Source organism: Amblyraja radiata, chromosome 14, assembly GCF_010909765.2.
Source record: "Amblyraja radiata isolate CabotCenter1 chromosome 14, sAmbRad1.1.pri, whole genome shotgun sequence".
NCBI lineage: Eukaryota > Metazoa > Chordata > Chondrichthyes > Rajiformes > Rajidae > Amblyraja > Amblyraja radiata.
The window spans coordinates 3,074,014-3,094,668 of NC_045969.1; the positions used below are offsets into that span (position 1 = coordinate 3,074,014).

A 20,655-nucleotide genomic window follows, 5' to 3' on the forward strand; every position below is an offset into this window, starting at 1 on the left:
TGACCGAGTGGGTTTCTCCGGGTTCACCGGTTTCCTCCCACAGACGTACAGTTTGTAGGTTAATTTGGCTTTGGTAAAAATTGTACAGTGTGCGTAGGATAGTGTTGGTGTGCGGGGATCGCTGGTCGGCACGGACTCGGTGGGCCGAAGGGCTTGTTTTCGCGCTGTATCTCTAAACTAAAATCAAATCAACTGAGTCACCTGATTAGGTGCACTGATGCGATTGTTTTCTTTCTAAAGATAAGTATCCAAAAGATAAATATGTCTTCCTTCTTCATTTGGTCGCCTTCATCACGTGAGTGAGATCCCACGCCACGGGCAGCTGGTTCACACGATGGACATAGAGTTGTATCCCTGCGACTTTCCTTCTGCTCCTTGCCCATTGTCCTGAAAGGAAGGGAAACGTCGTAAAACAGAGAAACTGGCCCTTCGGCCCATCTAGTCCATGCTGGAAATCCAGCAGTTTTTCGGTTAGTTTAGAGACACAGAGAGTGGTGAATCTGTGGAATTCTCTGCCTCAGAAGGCAGTAGAGGACAATTCCCTGGATGCTTTCAAGAGAGAGCTAGATAGGGCTCTTAAAGATAGTGGAGTCAGGGGATATGGGGAGAAGGCAGGAACGGGGTACTGATTGTGGATGATCAGCCATGATCACATTGAACGGCGGTGCTGGCTCGAAGGGCCGAATGGCCTACTCCTGCACCTATTGTCTATTATCCCACACACACTAGGGACAATTATACATTTTATACCAACATGCCTTTGGAGTGCGGGAGGAAACGGGAGAGAAAATCTACGCAGATCATTGGAGAACGTATTTTGTGTATATTTTTCATTCTTTTGTTCTATATCTCTCCACATCACCGTCTATACTCCCCTGGCTCTCAGTCTGTAGAAGGGTCTCGACCCAAAACATCACCCATCCCTTCTCTCCAGAGATGCTGCCTGTCCCCGCTGAGTTACTCCAGCATTTTGTGTCTATCTTCCACCTCTAGGTGTCACTGTTCATCAACTTTACAATGCACTTGCATTTGCTGTAGACAAAAGTGCTGGAGAAACTCAGCGGGTGAGGCAGCATCTATGGAGCCAAGGAATAGGTGACGTTTCAGGCCGAGACCCTTCTTCAGATTGATGTGTGGGAGGGGGGGGGGGCGGAGACAGTGGGCTGTGGGAGAGCTGGGAAGGGGAGGGGAAGGAGGGAGATAGCAAGGACTACCTGAAATTGGAGAAGTCAATGTTCATACCGCTGGGGTGTAAACTGCCCAAGCGAAATATGAGGTGCTGCTCCTCCAATTTGCGGTGGGCCTCACTCTGACCATGGAGGAGGCCCAGGATAGAAAGGTCGGATTGGGAATGTGAGGGGGAGTTGAAGTGCTGAGCCACCGGGAGATCAGGTTGGTTATTGCGAACTGAGCGGAGGTGTTGGGTGAAGCGATCGCCAAGCCTACGCTTGGTCTCACCGATGTAGAGCAGCTGACACCTAGAGCAGCGGATGCAATAGATGAGGTTGGAGGTGGTGCAGGTGAACCTCCGCCTCACCTGGAAAGACTGCTTGGGTCCTTGGATGGAGTCAAGGGGGAAGGTAAAGTGACAAGTGTAGCATTCCCTGCGGTTGCAAGGGAAAGTGCCCGGAGAGGGGGCGGTTCGGGTGGGAAGGGACGAATTGACCAGGGAGTTACGGAGGGAGCGGTCTCTGCGGAAAGCCGACAGGGGAGGAGATGGGAAGATGTGGCCAGTGGTGGGATCCCGTTGGAGGTGGCGAAAATGTCAGCAGATTATCTGTTGTATATGACGGCTTGTACTGGCTCCCACAAATCGTGAATGACTGCCCACTGAAGCTTTTCCCTGCGGGCATCAAAGCCATCCACCCAGTAACTGATGCTGCCCTGGTCAAAGATCCTATAGCAGAGCAAGATAGACCACTCCTGCTAAATGCAATGGGCTGACGCATAGTACGCAATGGAACGGAACGTGGGCCTTTTTTCCTGTAACCGGACCCGACCTGACCCGACCCGACCTGACCCGCAGTGTAATCAACGTCGCGGGGGAACAGTTTGTGTTAATAAATTTAAATTCTGTAAATGAGGAGAAGATTTTTACCAAATAACTTTTATTTTTACGAGGATGTTTCCGTAACCGGCTTCCGTCTCCGCACTAGTATCTTTGCGCCGCTACGGGATCTTTGGCGCGGAGACGGAAGCCGGTTACGGAAATGGGGCCGAAAATTACCCCATGAATCTGCCCATGACCGTACTATGTCTTGTTCGTCGAGTGGACTATCTTGCTCGCTGTAGGATCTTTGCTTCAGACTGATGACAAGGTTGGAAGGTTGCAATTAGAGAGCACCCTCAATTAACCAATGCCAAGCCCTGTCCCGCCCTGTCTCTCAGCCCGCCCCTGTCTCCTTGTGATCTAGTTACCAGGCACATAATGAAAGCGTCTCTCAGCTCAACAACAAAACAGCATTTGCTTACGTACTCAATGGGGAAATGCAATGGGCTGGGCTGGCTAATCCTGATCAGGTGGTTCTTTGCACACCAACGCGTTACTGCCAACTCAGAAAACTCAGCGGTGGAGTTGCTGACTCACAGCGCCAGAGACCCAGGTTCGATCCTGACTATGGGTGCTGTCTGTACGGAGTTTGTACATTTTTCCTGTGAGGTTTTCTCCGGGTGCTCCGGTTTCTTCCCACACTTGTAGGTTTGTAAATTGGCTTGTGTAAATTGTCCCTAGTGTGTGCGGGATAGAACTAGCGTACGTGTGATCATTGGTCGGGGCGGACTCAGTGGTGCCGAAGGGTCTGTTTCCACGCTGGATCTCCAAACTAAACAAGACTAAAATGCTTTCCAGTATTGTCATACATAGACAATAGGTGCAGGAGTAGGCCTCTCTCTTGAACACATCCTGAACCAAACATGGGATCTCGTTGCAGAGTCCCAAGAGACTCTGATTAGGCATGATCACATTGAATGGCGGTGCTGGTTCGAAGGGCCGAATGGCCTACTCCTGCACCTATTGTCTATTGTCTGTTGACTTGTAACTCACGCTGCGGTTAAATCATTCCCCTCTCATTTTAAACCAACTCCACTGGTTCTTGATTCCATTACTCTGGGTAAATTATTCCATGCTATTTCCCTTTCTATTTCCCTCAATATGATCACTCCTCGGCCTCCTGCACTCCAAGGAATAAAGTCCCAGCCTGTCCAAGCTCTCCCTGTAGCTCACAAGTCCCGGCAACATCCTCGTAAATAATCACTGCAATCTTCCCATCTTATTTCCGTGTCGTTCCTTCACCTTTTCCCCTGACTTATGGATTTCCATTCCTTTCCTGGGACATTCTGGAATGACGAAAGGTGTGGTGTGTTGTTAGTGACGTTAGTCCACATTGGCATGGCGTTCTGACACATTTAAAAAGTCAAACGTCATCGTTCTGGCCACATGAAGCATATTTTTTAATTAAAGGTGTTCGCCACCTTTCTGTGTAAGCAAATGAGGGGTTAGTTTACATCAGGAAGGAACTGCAGATCCCGGTTTAGGTAGGCCAACACAGCACAGAGAGCTGGAGTAACTCAACGGGGCAGGCAGCATCTCTGGAGAGAAGGAATGGGTGACGTTTTGGAAGGGTCTCGACCAAAAACGTCACCCATTCCTTCTCTCCAGAAGTGCCGCCTGGCCCGCTGAGTTACTCCAACTTTTTGTGTCTATTTTCTGTTAGTCTAGATTGCTTTAGAGATATGGCACAGAAGCAGGCCCTTCGGCCCACCGAGTCCGTGCCGACCAGCGATCCCTGCACACTAACGCTAAACCTAAGTTAGTTGACTAGAGTTCGAGCCTCACCCAGAGACGTTGAGATGCCTGGAATTGTTTTGATACAATCACGGAAATATTTAAAAAAACTCCAGAACGGGTATTTTCAGAAAAACCCTAAACAATACAGCAGATACAAAAGAGTGCAGATGCTGGTTAATAGCTTAGTCTCAGTCTGAAGAAGGTTCCCCACCCGAAACGTCATCTATCCATGTTCTCCAGAAATGCTGCCTGACCCGCTGAGTTACTCCAGCACTCTGTGAAACGTCACCTACCCATGTTCTCCACAGATGCTGCCTGACCCACTGAGTTACTCCAGCACTCTGTGTGTGTGTTAATCTCCAAACTATTCCAAGTGATCATACGGACATGGGTGGATCTGTTCTTTTGCAAACTGGTTCTTCTGGTTAGTTTGTACTCTATAAACAAATGAAAACCGGCATATCAAGTAGCCCGCTACATGAGCTAGGCGGAAACTGAACAATATTTACTGAGAAATACCCTAGCATTTGTTTGCCAGTGTTGGCAAGTTAAAGTCCCCACTGTGTACAAAACACTTTTGTTCAACTTGCTGTTCATCCCAGTACATCAATGGGAGTAGGAGACGTCATCTTTCAACCTTGACCGTAAAAAGCAGCTTAGAACATTATGAAAGGCATATACATAGAGCGGGCAGTTTGAACCATTCTATCCCAGGGTGGAATTGGCAGTTTGGAATGAATGAAATTCCAATGGAGTTTGCACGTTCTCCCCGTGACCCACGTGGGTTTTCTCCGGGTGCTCCGGTTTCCTCCCACACTCCAAAGACGTACATGTTTGTTGGTTGATGGGCTTTAGTATGTTGTAAAATTGTCCGCAGTGTGTGTGGGGGTGGTGTTTGAGCGCCGGTCGGCACGGACCTGTTTCCTCGCTGTATCTCGAAACTAAACAGTCCCAGGGTGGGAATGTCAAACGTGAAAGCATAGCTTTGGGACGGCACGAGGGTAGAGTTGCTGCCTCACAGCGCTGGAGACCCGGGTTCGATCCTGACTACGGGTGCTGTCTGTACGGAGTTTGTACGTTCTCCCCGTGACCACGTGGGTTTCCTCCAAGATCTTCGGTTTGGTAGGCTAAGGGCCTGTCCCACTTTCACGACCTAATTCACGACTTTTTTTACTCGTGGACATTTTTCATCAGGCTAGAAAAACGCCCCGACCTACTTGATGCCACGAGTACCTACGACTAGCATCACGTCCCGCTACGAACTCCAACAGCCTCGTGACGACCATGCTGCGAGTACGAGTCAAGGGCAAACTCGGCAGAGGTCGTGAAGTGGGACAGGCCCTTTAATTGGCTTTGGTAAGCTGCAACATATCCGTAGTGTGTAGGACGGTGTCAGTGTACGGGGTGATCGCTGGTCGGCACGGATTCGTTGGGCCTGTTTCCACGCTGTATCTCTAAAGTCTAAAGCTATATATTTCCTTGCTCAAGATTCCAGCACCTGCGGTCTCTTGTGTTTCGGCCCACCGAGTCCGAGCCGACCAGCGATCCCTGCAAATGAACGCTATCCCACACACACTAGGGACAATTTACACTAATGCCCCTGTCCCACTTAGGAAACCTGAACGGAAACCTCTGTGGAGACTTTGCGCCCCACCCAAGGTTTCCGTGCGGTTCCCGGAGGTTTTTGTCAGTCTCCCTACCTGCTTCCACTACCTGCAACCTCCGGCAACCACCTGCAACCTCCGGGGACCGCACGGAAACCTTGGGTGGGGCGAAAAGTCTCCAGAGGTTTCCTAAGTGGGACAGGGGCATTACATACCAAGCCAATTATTCAACAAAGCTGTATGGTAATCTTTGGAGTGTGGGAGGAAACCGGAGATCTCGGAGAAAACCCACACGGTCACGGAGGGAGAACGTGCAAACTCCGTACAGACAGCACCTGTAGTCGGGATCGAACCCAGGTCTCCGGCTCTGCAATGCTGTGACTCTACCGCTGTGCCACCCTATTTTATTCTGTAAATCTACATCTGCTGTTCCCTGTGTACTGTGTCTTCAGAAACATCAGTGACCTTGTGTTTTAGACACAGTGAAGGCTGATCTGGGCAGCCAATACACTGTTAAATTAATATATACTGACATTTCTATGCTGGATAGATAGATGCTTTATTGTCACCTGTACTGTGAAGACACAGTGACATTCTTTGTTTCTGCATAAACAATACACAAAAGAGTTGCCGCAAAGTGAAGGCAATGTTACAAAGCACCCTGGAAATACCGTTGGTCCCCTCTTCATCCCTCTGTAATACCTCCTGCCCTCCGATCGAAGAGATTGCTCCTCATCTCCTTCCTAAAGAAACAGCCCTGAATTCTGAGGCTGTGACATCTGGTCCTCGACTCTCCCACTAGTGGAAACATCCTCCCCACATCCACTCTATCCAGGCCTTTCACTATTCTGTAAGTTACAATGAGGTCCCCTCCTTATTCTTCAAAACTCCAGCGAGTACAGGCCCCAGTGCCGACAAACGCTCATCGTAGGTTAACCCACTCATTCCTGGGATCGTTCTCGTAAACCTCCTCTGGACCCCCTCCAGAGCCAGCATATCCTTCCTCAGATATGGGGCCCAGAATTGCTCACAATATTCCACATGCAGCCTGACCAGCGCCTTATAGAGCCTCAGCATTACATCCCTGTTTTTGTAATCCAGGCCTCTTGAATTAAATGATAGCATTGCGTTTGCCTTCATTACTACCGAAGGGTGAAAGGCCTTGGAAAAATTGGCTCGTAAAGAGCATCTTGAAAGAAGCAAGCTGTTTGTGGGTGAGAGATGTCTGGGTGCAGTATTATTAATCACACTTCACTACCACTTTCATTCCACAATAACACTTCATCGCCTTCAGCCCAGAAATGTAAGTTTAGATTAGTTTAGTTTAGAGATACAGTGCAGAAACAGGCCCTTCGACCCACCGAGTCCACGTCGACCAGCGATCCCTGCACACTAAAGGGGCTGTCCCACTGTACGAGCTAATTCAAGGGTTCTCCCGAGTTCGCCCTGATTCAAACTCGGAGATTTACGGTAATGGCCGCTTGTAGGTACTAGAGGCTCTCGTGGACATTTTTCAACGTGTTGAAAAATCTTCACGAGTCTTCATGAGCTTACCGCGTTTCCCGAGTACCTGCCGTTAGCGTTACGAGCCGCTAAGAGACGTCCCTGAGCTCCGACGTACCCGCTACGTACATTCTACGAGCTTACCACGAGTTTAATTTTTTTTTAAACTCGGGAGAGCTCTTGAATTACCTCGTACAGTGGGACAGGCCCTTAACACTTTCCCACACACACTAGGGACAATGTACACTTATACCAAGCCAATTAACCTACAAACCTGCACGTCTTTAGACGTCATAAGGAATAGGTGTTGAATCAGGCCATTCTGCCCATCAGGTTGTAGAATTAGGCCATTCGGCCCATCAGCCCGCTGTGGGCGGTCACAGTGGCCCAGCGGTAGAGTTGCTGCCTTACAGCGATTGCGGCGCCGGAGACCCGGGTTCGATCCCGACCACGGGTGCTGTCTGTACGGAGTTTGTACGTTCTCCCCGCATGACCTGGTGGGTTTTCTCCGAGATCTTCGGTTTCCTCCCACACTCCCAAAGACGTACAGGTAAGTAGGTTAATTTGGCTTAGTGTGTGTGTGGATGTGTAAGATTGTCCCTAGTGTGTGTGTGGGTGTGTAAGATTGTCCCTAGTGTGTGTAGGGCAGTGAGTTTGTGTGCGGGGATCGTTGGTCAGTGTGGACTCGGTGGACCAAAGGGCCTGTTTCCACGCTGTATCTCAAAACTAAAATCTACTTATCCCTTCAATCATGGCTGATCTATCTCTCCCTCCTAACCCCATTCTCCTGCCTTCTCCCCGTAACCCCTGACACCCGTACTAATCAAGTCCTTCCTACATATAACTTGGGCATCATGTTGAACAAGGACTCTGTGGGCCGAAGAGTCTGTTCCTGTCCTGTGTCTACTGGATGTCTTGAGGTGGGCCTTCCGCCAGCTTTTCTCCCAAGAAATCAGCCTTCGCTCCCTTGTGTAATTTGACCACAGGTGGGGCGGAGAATGGGAGTGTCGTTAACCCAGATGGAAGCAGTCTTTTGAAAAGGGCCCTTCACTGCGAGAGAAGGGGGAAGGAACAAAGCAAAACATTGTACGTACCAAGTAACAAACGAGAACAAGGAATCGACAATGAGGTCAGTTTTATTCAGTAAAGATTAGACAATGGAGGGGGATGGATTGATGCCAACAAACCCAGTCTCTCTACATGTTGTAGAAAGAACTGCAGATGCTGGGAAAATCGAAGGTAGACAAAAATGCTGGGGAAACTCAGCGGGTGAGTGTGTGAAGGGTCTCGGCCCTAAACGTCACCTATTCCTTCGCTCCATAGACGCTGCCTCACCCGATGAGTTTCTCCGGCATTTTTAGTCTACCAGTCTCTCTACATCAGCTGTTTCATCGCAGGGAGAGCAGAATCTATCCTTGTGGGTCACCACTGATCACAGGCTTGCTGTGTTTGCAATGACTAGTGATTCCTGGCATTAAAAGCCATTGACAAAGAAACACACACACAGCTTGTATTTATAGTCGACCTTTAACATATCTTTCATGAGTCAGCCTTTATAGGACTTTGTTTCAGCCGTGTTTGCTTGCAGGAGAAAGGGTGCCCGCCGAGAACAAATAGGGACCCAACCTTGGGGCGGGAGGGCGGAGAAGGAAGAGGGTCCACCAGGGTAATATTGAATACTTTTGTAACCCTTTCAGCGCCCTATACATGGCGACCCTTGCCATAGAGGGAGTACAGAGAAGGTTCACCAGACTGATTCCTGGGATGGCAGGACTTTCATATGAAGAAAGACTGGATAGACTCGGCTTGTACTCGCTAGATTTTAGAAGATCGAGGGGGGATCTTATAGAAACGTACAAAATTCTTAAGGGGTTGGACAGGCTAGATGCAGGAAGATTGTTCCCGATGTTGGGGAAGTCCAGAACTAGGGGTCACAGTTTAAGGATAAGGGGGAAATCTTTTAGGACCGAGATGAGAAAATCATTTTTCACACAGAGAGTGGTGAATCTGTGGAATTCTCTGCCACAGAAGGTAGTTGAGGCCAGATCGATCTGGGGCCGGGGTGAATCGGTCGTCTTATTAAATCATTGGCCATCCTTCTGGGGAGAGAGTGCCCCTAGAGGGGAGAGAGTTCCTAGATCTCGATAGCGGCAATGAACGAACTCTGCGGACCATGCTACACTGAAATCTCAGGACATCCACCCACACCCTTCGACTGACCCATATCAGATCTACAGATGCACAGAGTCTCTTGTCCAGAGTAGGGGAATCGAGGACCAGAGGACGTATGCTCAAGGTGAAGGGGAAAAGATTTAACAGGAATCTGAGGGGTAACTTTTTCACACAAAGGGTGGTGGGTGTATGGGACGAGGTGCCGGAGGAGGTGGTTGAGGCTGGGACTGTCCCAACATTTAAGGTACAAGGATAGGACAGGTTTGGAGGGATATGGACCAAATGCTGGCAGGTGGGACCAGAGTAGATGGGACATGTTGGCCGGTGTGGGCAGGTTGGGCCGAAGGGCCTGTTTCCACACTGTATCACTCTGCGATTCTATAACAGACTTTACAAAATACCAGACAGCCAGGAGGTCTAAATAATCTCAAACCTTTATTCCAATTTCACATTCAATTGTCAAGAGGAATAAGCAATGATTACAGAGCACCTCTCTATAACTAAATAAAACACAAATTAGTACAAAGTACAACAAATGATGGTACAAATATCAGTGCGTACGATTTGTGTGGACAACTCACGCATTCAGTTTGAAGCATCTTTAGTGTCAGTTTAAGGGAACCTTTTTCTCTTTTATAAAATTGGTTTCCCCTCTGCATTTTAGCTTACTCTTGCCTGCCGGACATTAACACCCATTCCTTTAGACCTTAGAGGTACAGCGTGGAAACAGGCCCCACTGAGTCCGCGCCGACCAGCGATCGCCCCGTACACTAGCAGTATCCTACACACACAGACACACACACTAGGGAACATATTTACAGTTTTTAGCAAAGCCAATTATACCTACAAACCCGCACGTCTTTGGAGTGTGGGAGGAAACCGGAGCGCCCGGAGAAAACCCACGCAGGTCACGGGGAGAACGTACAAACTCCGTCGGGACAGCACCCGTAGTCGGGGTCGAACCCGGGTCTCCGGCACTGTAAGCGCTGCAAGGCAGTGACTCTACCGCTGCCGCCCTTAGTTTCAGTGATGTACTCGAAGTCCAGCCCACTGCAGCGTTCAAATTGTATTTCACTCAGCGATAGACCAAGATGAAGTGTAAAACAAAATCAAGTCGAAAGCAAAAAGGGCAACCACAAAGAATCTTGGGCTTGATCCCACCAAACTGCCCAACAGGTCTTGGAGGGTGAAAGCCAAGATCTAGTACATTGTTTATTCAAGCTAGAAACTATCTAGATTTGCACGCAAGCCGTAACTGCAACGCTTGGCCATTTGCTTCACTACACTCTTCTCACCAAGCAATATTATATCCTTCATATAAGCCAAAACAGGCTAGATGCTGCCTAAGGGCCTGTCCCACTTACGCGATGCTTGCCGGCGGCATCCGTCATAGTCGCGGCAGGGCGCCGAACATTTTCGAAAATGTTGAAAATCCAGCGGAGACCAGAAAAAGGTAACGAGCAGTTGGGCCACAACTCACGACCACACAGGCGTCACCCCGCGTGTCACGTGTACCTCTTTCTGGGCGTGTCGCGGGTGACGCCTGTTTGGTCGTGAGTAGCGGCCCAGATTTGTACCTTTTTCTGGGCGTGTCGCTCGTACCTCTTTCTGGGCGTGTCACGGGGTGAGGCCCGTTTGGTTGTAAGTTGCGGCCCAAAGAGTCGTACCTTTGTCTGGTCACCGCTGGATTTTCAACATTTTCGAAAATTTCCGCCGAACTGCCGCGACTATGACGGGTGCCGGCGAGCCGGCGAGCCGCCGAAAGAAAATCGCGTAAGTGGGACAGGCCATTTTTAAAGTACCATGAGACACAAAACAAGGGTTGAGACGGTCAGACAAGTCAGGACTGTAACCAGCCACAAAGCACTTCAACATGAAAACTCACAACAAAACATTTTACATAATTAAACTCTAGGACACACGCGCATATAACTCAGATTTATTCCAGAGCTCCAGGCAATTGAGCAGGATTTGAGGACCGCTCTAGGGATGTTGGGCTAAAAATTTGCTACAAATCCTCCTAACGGGCCTGTCCCACTTACGCGACTTTTTCTGCGACTGCCGACACGTGGGTCGTTACAGGTCGCCGAAAATTTTCAACACGTTGAAAATCCAGCGGCGACCAGAACAAGGTACGACTCTTTGGGCGACTACTCACGACCGTACAGGCTTCACCCCGCGACATGTCGCCTGTATGGTCGCGAGTCGTCTCCTCAGTCGCCCAAAGAGTCGTAGCGTCTTTCTGGTCGCCGCTGGATTTTCAACATGTTGAACATTTTCGCCGACCTGCCACGACCTATAACGGGTGCCGGCATTCGCCAAAAAAGTTGCGTAAGTGGGACAGGCCCATAAGTTCCTCTTAAAGGATGGATACCTACGCGAAGCATGACCAAGGGTGTGGAATATATATATGTGTGTGTATAAAAGGGATGAGGGTTTTTAGCTGCATGGTTCAACCACAGAAGCTGGGATTCGGAGGAGATTTGGTGGAAGGACAAGAAACTAGCTGAAGATTTGGAACCTATTCTCGTTCGTAGATGGGCCAAGGATTAAGGTACATAAAACTTTGGGTAAATGGTAAATAGAAGATTAGTTCAGTTCCCTCACATCATGCTGAAGAAGGGTTTCGGCCCGAAATGTTGCAACTTTCCTTCGCTCCATAGATGCTGCCTCACCCGCTGAGTTTCTCCAGCACTTTTGTCTACATTAATTCAGTTGAGCTTAGTTTAGAGATTCAGCTCGGAAACAGGCCCTTCGGCCCACCGAGTCCGTGCCAACCAACAATTACCCGTGCACCAGTTCTATACTATCCCAGTTTCACAACCTACGCACTAGGGGCATCCCGACTTACTTTAGAGATGCAGTGTGGAAAAAGGCCCTTCGGCCCACTGAGTCTGCACCAACCAGCGATCACCCCGTACACTAGCACTATCCTGCACACAATAGGGACAATTTACAGAAGAACCTACAGACCTGCACGCCTTTATGGAGTGTGGGAGGGAACCGGGGCACCCGGATAAAACACACCGGGGTCACAGGGAGAAGGTGCAAACTCCACGCAGCCAGGATCGAACCCCGGGTCTCTGGCGCCGTGAAGCAGCAACTCTACCGCTGCGCCACCGTGCCGCCCGCGGGAAATGGGAAATGGGAAAGGGAATTTTTTTTTTTTTTTGCACTTTTGGTTTCGATCTGGAACTCACTGTCAGTAGGAGCGTGAAAACAGAGTTTCCAAAGGGGGGGATGGACAGGCATTAGAGAGAGAGGAGTGTGCATGGAAGCATGGGACCCTTCTAGGATCGGGCATTGACTTGAAGAACTACCAACTGCGCCAACCCTAGAATTAAATTAAAGTGTAGTATAAACATGCATGGCATGAAGGAAAATCCATTGCTGATTCTAGTGCTTGCGGTATAGGGCCTGCTCTATACACTGGGTGTATATGCTGGGGGCTTTGCTGGTCGATGCATCAAGTGTGGAGACTATTTTACTCCTTGTAGCTACATGGCCATCAAGTGCAACACAAGGCATCCTGCATCCATCCAGAACATCAGTAAACCAGCATGAAATGCCTAAGCAAAGAACTGCAGATGCTGGTATAAACCGAAGATGCTGGAGTAACTCAGCGGGACCAAAGGACAGCGTCTCTGGATGTTTAAGAAAGTACTGCAGATGCTGGTAAAATCGAAGGTAGACACAAAATGCTGGAGAAACTCAGCGGGTGCAGCAGCATCTATGGAGCCAAGGAATGGGTGATGTTTTGGGTCGAGACCCTTCTTCAGACTGAAGAAGGGTTTCGACCCGAAACGTTGCCTATCTCCTTCGCTCCATAGATGCTGCTGCACCCGCTGAGTTTCTCCAGCATTTTTGTGTACCTTCGATTTTCCAGCATCTGCAGTTCCTTCTTGAACACGATGTTGGAGGGTGTTGGCTGGGAACTTCAGCAGTTTCCTCCCTTTGTCCCCCAATGCCAGACCCGCCCAGCTTTCCTTCGCGGGCCCCCAGAGGAGGGTGCGGTGGCGCGCTGGAGAGCCAGCTTCACGCCCGACCGGCTCAGGGGGAGAATACAGTCTTTGTAAAACACGAACAGAACTACCACCCACAACTCTCGCCATTATACACAGAATTTACACGGTGGCGGCTTCGCCCAGACTCTTCCCGAACAGCGTGGCTGGTAGAACGTGCGACCGCTCCAGCCCGCCCGGTGGACTCTCAACACGAAACGGCCCCCGCTGTTCCAGCAGTCCGGCCAAAGGCAGCCATTGGGTTGGGGGTGGGGGATGGGGCTTGATGATAGGGGCGGGGTTGGGGTTGAGGATGGGGTGAATGGGTTGGGATTTGGGTGTGGCTTTTAGGGATTTGGGGGTGGGGGGGTGGGATTAAGGGTTGGGATCAAGGATTAGGTTTAAGGATTGGGTGTTGGGTTTGGGATTAAGGGTCGGGAGGTTGGCGTTGGGGTCGGGAGTGGGGTTAAGGGTCGGGAGGTTGGCGTTGGGCCTGGTGGGGTGGCCGGGAGCTGAGTGCTACACGATGGAACCGTCCCGGTGCTGTGCTGGTATCATGACGGGAACGGCCCCCATGCGGCTGAGGCTCGGAGCGGCTACCTTGAAGGAAGGGGTGAGGGTCGGGCTGTGAGCGGGGGGCCGCTCATTCTCGTCAATGGCCAGTCGGTCGTAGTGGGTCTTGTAGGCCTCCATGTTGGAAGGAGACATTGACCCCAGAGAGGAACGCTGGGAATCCACGGTGTAACTCCGCGCGGTTGAAACACGGCTCTTTGGAGCGGGAACATCCTCCCTGTGAAAACCAGAGGGCAGAAAACAAAAAGAGAGTTAAGGAATCGCCATCCCCCGCCAACTCTGCATACAAGGTAACTTGGCAACTTCAGAATTAGACACAGAGTGCTGGAGTAACTCAGCGGGTCAGGCAGCATCTCTGGAGAACATGGATAGGTGACGTTTCACAGAGTGCTGGAGTAACTCAGCGGGTCAGGCAGCATCTCTGGAGAACATGGATAGGTGACGTTTCACAGTGCTGGAGTTAAAGCCCTGTCCCACTGTGCGAGTTCATTCCAAGAGCTCTCCCGAGTTTTAAAAATATCAAACTCGTGGTAAGCACGGAGAATGAACGTAGCGGGTACGTCGGAGCTCGGGGACGTCTTAGCGGCTCGTAACGCTAACGGCAGGTACTCGGGAAAACTCGCTAACGGCGGGTAAGCACGGGAAGACTGGTGAAGATTTTTCAACATGTTGAACAATGTCCACGAGAGCCGCGAGTACTGACGAGCGGCCATTACCGTAAATCTCCGAGTTCGAATCAGGGCAAACTCGGGAGAACTCTTGGAATGAACTCGTACCGTGGGACAGGGCTATAACTCAGCGGGTCAGGCAGTATCTCTGGAGAACATGGATAGGTGACACTTTGGGTCTGGGTCCTTCTTCAGACTGATTGTCTTTAGATTCGCTTAGAGATGCAGCGCGGAAACAGGCCCTTCAGCCCACCGTGTCCGCACCGACCAGCGATACCCCCGCTCACTAACACCATCTTACACACTGGGGACAATTCACAATTTTACTGAAGCTGATTAACGTACAAACCTGTTTGTCTTTGGAGTGTTGGCAGAAACCGGAGCACCCGGATAAAACCAATAATGGTGGAGCTGCTGCCTTACAGTGCCAGGGACCCGGGTTCAACCCTGCCCACGGGTGCGGCCTGGATGGAGTTTGCACGTTCTCTCCCCGTGACCGCGTGGGTTTTCTCCAGGGTCTCCGGTTTCCTCCCACGCTCCAAAGACGGACAGGTTTGTAGGTTGATTGGCTTGGTAAAATTATAAATTGTCCCCAGTGTGTGTATGATAGTGTTAATGTGCGGGGATCGCTGGTCGGCGTGGACTTGGTGGGTCAAAGGGTCTGTTTCCACTCTGTATCTCTAAACTAAACTACAACCCTGCTCATCTTTGGACTGTGGGAAGAAACCACAGAGATAGATAGTTTCTTGATTAGCGTCAGCGGTTAGAAACATAGACAATAGGTGCAGGAGTAGAGGCCATTCGGCCCTTCGAGCCTGCACCGCCATTCAATATGATCATGGCTGATCATCCAACTCAGTATCCTGTACCTGCCTTCTCTCCATACCCCCTGATCCCTTTAGCCACCAGGGCCACATCTAACTCCCTCTTAAATATAGCCAATGAACTGTGGCCTCAACTACCTTCTGTGGCAGAGAATTCCACAGATTCACCACTCTCTGTGTGAAAAATGATTTTCTCATCTCGGTCCTAAAAGACTTCCCTCTTATCCTTAAACTGTGACCCCTTGTTCTGGACTTCCCCAACATCGGGAATAATCTTCCTGCATCTAGCCTATCCAACCCCTTAAGAATTTTGTAAGTTTCTATAAGATCCCCCCTCAATCTTCTAAATTCTAGCGAGTACAAGCCGAGTCTATCCAGTCTTTCTTCATATGAAAGTGCTGCCATCCCAGGAATCAGTCTGGTGAACCTTCTCTGTACTCCCTCCATGTCAAGAATGTCTTTCCTCAGATTAGGTTATAAGGAGAAGGCAGGAGAATGGGGTTAGGAGGGAGGGATAGATCAGCCATGATTGAATGGCGGAGTAGACTTGATGGGCCGAATGGCCTAATTCTGCTTGCATCACTTATGACATTGTGAACCGGAGCACCTTTGGAAAACCAGGCGGAGTAGAGTCGATGGGCCGAATGGCCTACATCTGCTCCGCGAACTGATGAACTTATTGACCTTATGAGTGCAGTTACCGTATCTCGAATGGCTCCTCCTTCTCATATGTCGTCTTCTTCTTCTTCCTCCGGAGGATGAACCAGATGATGACTGCGATCAATAGCAAGGCGAGGAGGACACCAATGATGGCCCCAGCGATCTTGCCGCCGTTGTTCGATGCTAAACCCGGAAAGGAAACGAAAGGAAAGTGAGCCATTCCCCGTTCGCAAGAGCGGAAGTTTCGAAGAACCGGGAGGATGGAAAGTCGCCGGATGCAAGCGGATACCCACAGGAGGAGACGGCGAGCCTGATGAAACATTCCGAGCTTCCCACCCTGTTCTTCGCCGTACACTTATAGACCCCGGAGTTATCCATGCTGGCGTTCCTCACTTTCAGAGTTCCGGCAGAGACATCTGCAAAAGAGAAGAGGGGCTTTTATTTAAAATCTGTAGCAAAATTAAACTTGCGTACTCCACACAGTCAGCACCGGAGGTCAGGATTGAACTGGTATTTTAAGGGCCTGTCCCACTTTGCGGATTTTTTCGTTTCTATAAGATCCCCCCTCAATCTTCTAAATTCTAGCGAGTACAAGCCGAGTCTATCCAGTCTTTCTTCATATGAAAGTCCTGCCATCCCAGGAATCAGTCTGATGAACCTTCCCTGCACTCCCTCTATGGCAAGAATGTCTTTCCTCAGATTAGGAGACCAAAGCTGTACGCTATGTCAGCGTGCCACAGGGTGCGCGGCATGATACCACATGCAGGTGTGGCGGTAAGATTTTGAACATTCCAAAATCCAGTGGTGGCAAGGAGACTCCGCGCGTGACTACACGCGTCACCCCACGACAACCACTTCTCAGGCCGTCGCCGAAAATGACACCCAGGTGGGACAGGCCCTTCAGGGGCAACATCTGTCGACTAGCTAAGCAATCGAGCCGCGGTAATTGAGCGGTATACCTAGACACTCGTTAAATGTTGCACGAAGGTAACCTTCACCGCCCTCTCAGTTAGTTCAGGGCGGCACGGTGGAGCAGCGGTAGAGTTGCTGCCTCGCAACGCCAGAGACCCCGGGTTCGATTCCATCCCGACTACGGGTGGTGCTGTCTGTACGGAGTTCGCACGATCTCCCCGTGACCTACGTGGGTTTCCTCCGGGTGCTCCGGTTTCCTCCCACATTCCAAAGACGAACAAGTTTGGGATATTGCTCGTTTATGGGGATCACTGGTCAGTGCGGACCCAGTGGGCCGAAGGGCCTATTTCCGCGCTGTATCTCTAAACTAAGCTCGTTTGTTCCAGATTCCAACCACTCTACGAGTCACGATAAGCATTTGCTTTAATCCATTCATAGCTTTAGAAGACACGGGAGGAGAATGAGGCCATTCGGCCCACCGGATCTAATCTACCATTCAATCATGGCAGATCTATCTTTCCCTCTCAACCCCATTCTCCTGCCTTCTCCCCATAACCCCCGACACCCGTACTAATCAAGAATTTATCTATCACTGCCTATCTCTGAGTTTCCTTCTCACAGTGAAACGATGAGCGGGTTTGTAGGTTAAGGTAGACAAAAATGCTGGAGAAACTCAGCGGGTGAGGCAGCATCTATGGAGCGAAGGAATAGGTGACGTTTCAGGGCGAGACCCTTCTTCAGACTGATGTGGGGGGGGGGGGCAGGAAGAAGAAAGGAAGGGGCGGAGACAGTGGGCTGTGGGAGAGCTGGGAAGGGGAGGGGAAGGAGGGAGAAAGCAGGGACTACCTGAAATTGGAGAAGTCAATGTTCATACCGCTGGGTGTAAACTGCCCAAGCGAAATATGAGGTGCTGCTCCTCCAATTTGCACTGGGACTCACTCTGGCCATGGAGGAGGCCCAGGACAGAAAGGTCGGATTCGGAATGGGAGGGGGAGTTGAAGTGCTGAGCCACCGGGAGATCAGGTTGGTTATTGCGAACTGAGCGGAGGTGTTGGGCGAAGCGATCGCCAAGCCTGCGCTTGGTCTCACCGATGTAGTGCAGCTGACACCTAGAGCAGCGGATGCAATAGATGAGGTTGGAGGTGGTGCAGGTGAACCTCTGCCGCACCTGGAAAGACTGCTTGGGTCCTTGGATGGAGATAATGTGACAAGTGTAGCATTTCCTGCGGTTGCAAGTGAAAGTACCCGGGGAGGGGGTGGTTTGGGTGGGAAGGGACAAATTGACCAGGGAGTTACGGAGGGAGCGGTCTCTGCAGAAACTTTGTAGTTTGATTTATTTCTGTTTAGATACATGTGGAGTGGAAACAGGCCTTTCAAGCATCTGCCAATCGCCATCTTCAGTATACCCAATGACTTGGCCTCCACCGCCGTCTGTGGAAATGAATTCCACAGATTCACCGCCCTCTGGTGAAAGAAATTCCTCCTCATCTCCTTCCTAAAGGAACATCCTTTAACTCTGAGGCTGTGCCCTCTGGTCCTAGACTCTCCCTCTAGTGAAAACATCCTCTACACAATCCACTCTATCCAGGCCTTTCACTATTCGGTAAGTTTCAATGAGGTCCCCCCCACTTGTTCCTCAACTTGTCTCTCCTTCCATGGCGTTGCCTCAACTGTTGCGTTGTGGACATATTCTTCTTTGAAATCTTTAATATACATTTACCTGCAATTGCAGTGGAAGGGAGCATGTGTGAAGATCCTTCCTTGGTCCAGAAATAGGTGATGGGAGGGGTGCCCACACTCAGACATTTCAATACCGCGTCTTTTCCAATTTCTTGGGTCCCATCCACAAGGCAGGTTGGAGGTGACGGCTTCACTAGAGGGAGAGAGAAGGAACACGTTTTAGCCAAATGCACTCACGCCAACCAGAAGGATCGATCAACTGTTGGATCCTAGACAGGAGATTGAGAACCTTGTAGCCTGGTGTCAAGACAACAACCTTTCTCTCAAGAAGAAGGGTCTGAAGGGAAGTCTGAAGTCACCCGTTCAATAGACAATAGACAATAGGTGCAGGAGTAGGCCATTTGGCCCTTCGAGCCAGCACCGCCATTCAATATGATCACGGCTGATCACCCCCAATCAGTACCCCGTTCCTGCCTTCTCCCCATATCCACTGACTCCGCTATCTTTAAGAGCCCTATCTAGCTCTCTCTTGCAAGTATCCAGAGAACCGGCCTCCACCGCCCTCTGAGGCAGAGAATTCCACAGACTCACAACTATCTGGGTGAAAAAGTGTTTCCTCATCTCTGTTCTAAATGGCTTACCCCTTATTGTTAAACTGTGGCCCCTGGTTCTGGACTCCCCCAACATCGGGAGCATGTTTCCTGCCTCGAGCGTGTCCAAACCCTTAATAATCCTGTATGTTTCAATAAGGTCCCCTCTTATCCTTCTAAACTCCAGAGTGTACAAGCCCAGCCGCTCCATTCTCTCAGCATATGACAGTCCCGCCATCCCGGGAATTAACCTTGTAAACCTACGCTGCACTCCCTCAATAGCAAGAATGTCCTTCCTCAAATTTCGAGGCCAATGTAGATGGGCCTCTCAAAAGATAGCAGTCAGGGGATATGGGGAGAAGGCACGAATGATCAGCCGTGATCACATTGAATGGCGGTGCTGGCTCGAAGGACCGAATGGCCAACTCCTGCACCTATTGTCTATTGTCTAAAACTGCACACAATACTCCAGGTGTGGTCTCATTAGGGCCCTGTACAACTGCAGAAGGACTTCTTTGCTCCTGTACTCAACTCTCAGTCTGAAGATGGTCTCGACCCGAAACATCACCCATTCCTTCTGACTCTCAGTCTGACAAGAGCTAAGGGCATTACCAGAGCCCCCACACACCCACAATATGGACTGTTTACACTGCTGAACTCTGGGAGGAGGTACCGCAGCATGAAGAGCGGGACAACCAGGTTCTGCAACAGTTTCATCCCCCAGGCCATAAGACTATTGAACTCACAATCAAACCGATGCTAGAACTTTCTTAGACATTGCCACTTTTAAAAACTTTCCTACATATCTATTTTACAGAACTATGCACATGAAGCACTTTTTACGGACACACTAAGCACTTTTACTGATCGCCTGATATAAATGTTATATTCTGCTGCTACTTTGAAGAGTCAATGCAACGAAATTTCGTTCAATGTGCACTGTGTCTATGTGTATATCTGAATGACAATTAAAGTTATTATATATATATATATTATATTAATTAATAAAGAAGGGTCTCGACCCGAAACGTCACCTATCCTGCCTGCCCGCCCATGTACCTGCCTAATTGTTTCTTACACGTTGGGATAGTCCCAGCCTCAACTATCTCCTCCGGCAGCTTGTTCCATACACCCACCGCCCTTTGTGTGAAAAAGTTACCCCTCAGGTTCCTATTAAATCTCCCCCCCCCCCCCCCCCCCCCCCCCCCTCACCTTAATCTATGTCCTCTGATCCTCGATTCCCCTACTCTGGGCAAGAGACTCTGTGCATCTACCGATCTATTCCTCTCACTATTTTGTACATGATTTTTGTTCGTGCTAAACTATTCTTTAAAAAAGACACAAAATGCTGGAGCAACTCAGCTGGTCAGGTAGCATCTCTGGAGAGCTTTGATAGGTGACGTTTCGGGTCGGGACGCTTCAGATGTTGCCTGACCCTCAGAGGTACTCCAGCACTTTGTCTTTTTTTGTGTGCAAACCAGCACCTGCAGTTCTTTGTTTCTACCCAACTGTTGTTTTTTAACTGGTTCTACCTAACTATCCCCCCCCCCCCCCCCCCCCCCCCGGGGCTCTCGGCCCGAACCGCCACCTTAAACCCATGACCTCTGGTCCTCGATTTCCCAAGAGACACAGGTTGCTTCTACCCGATCTAGTCCTCTCACAATTTGGGAGAGGATTGTAG

At 50.0% G+C, this 20,655-nt stretch overlaps 1 protein-coding gene across 2 annotated transcripts in view; it reads right to left on the reverse strand.

Annotated features, from left to right (window-relative positions):
- Positions 1–235: 235 nt before the first annotated feature.
- cxadr (CXADR Ig-like cell adhesion molecule) overlaps positions 236–20,655 on the reverse strand; it is a 77,444-nt gene continuing 57,024 nt past the window's right edge. Inside the window, exons 4-8 of one of the 2 annotated variants that reach the window (XM_033032360.1) lie at positions 18,425–18,577; positions 16,086–16,208; positions 15,834–15,975; positions 13,668–13,857; positions 236–387 (exon numbers count right to left, since the gene is read on the reverse strand). In XM_033032360.1, coding sequence (XP_032888251.1) covers positions 328–387; positions 13,668–13,857; positions 15,834–15,975; positions 16,086–16,208; positions 18,425–18,577 — 668 coding nt within the window. In that variant the 3' untranslated portion in view covers positions 236–327. Of the gene's footprint in view, positions 388–13,359; positions 13,858–15,833; positions 15,976–16,085; positions 16,209–18,424; positions 18,578–20,655 lie in introns of those variants that run through there. The other variant, XM_033032359.1, reaches the window with a different exon arrangement.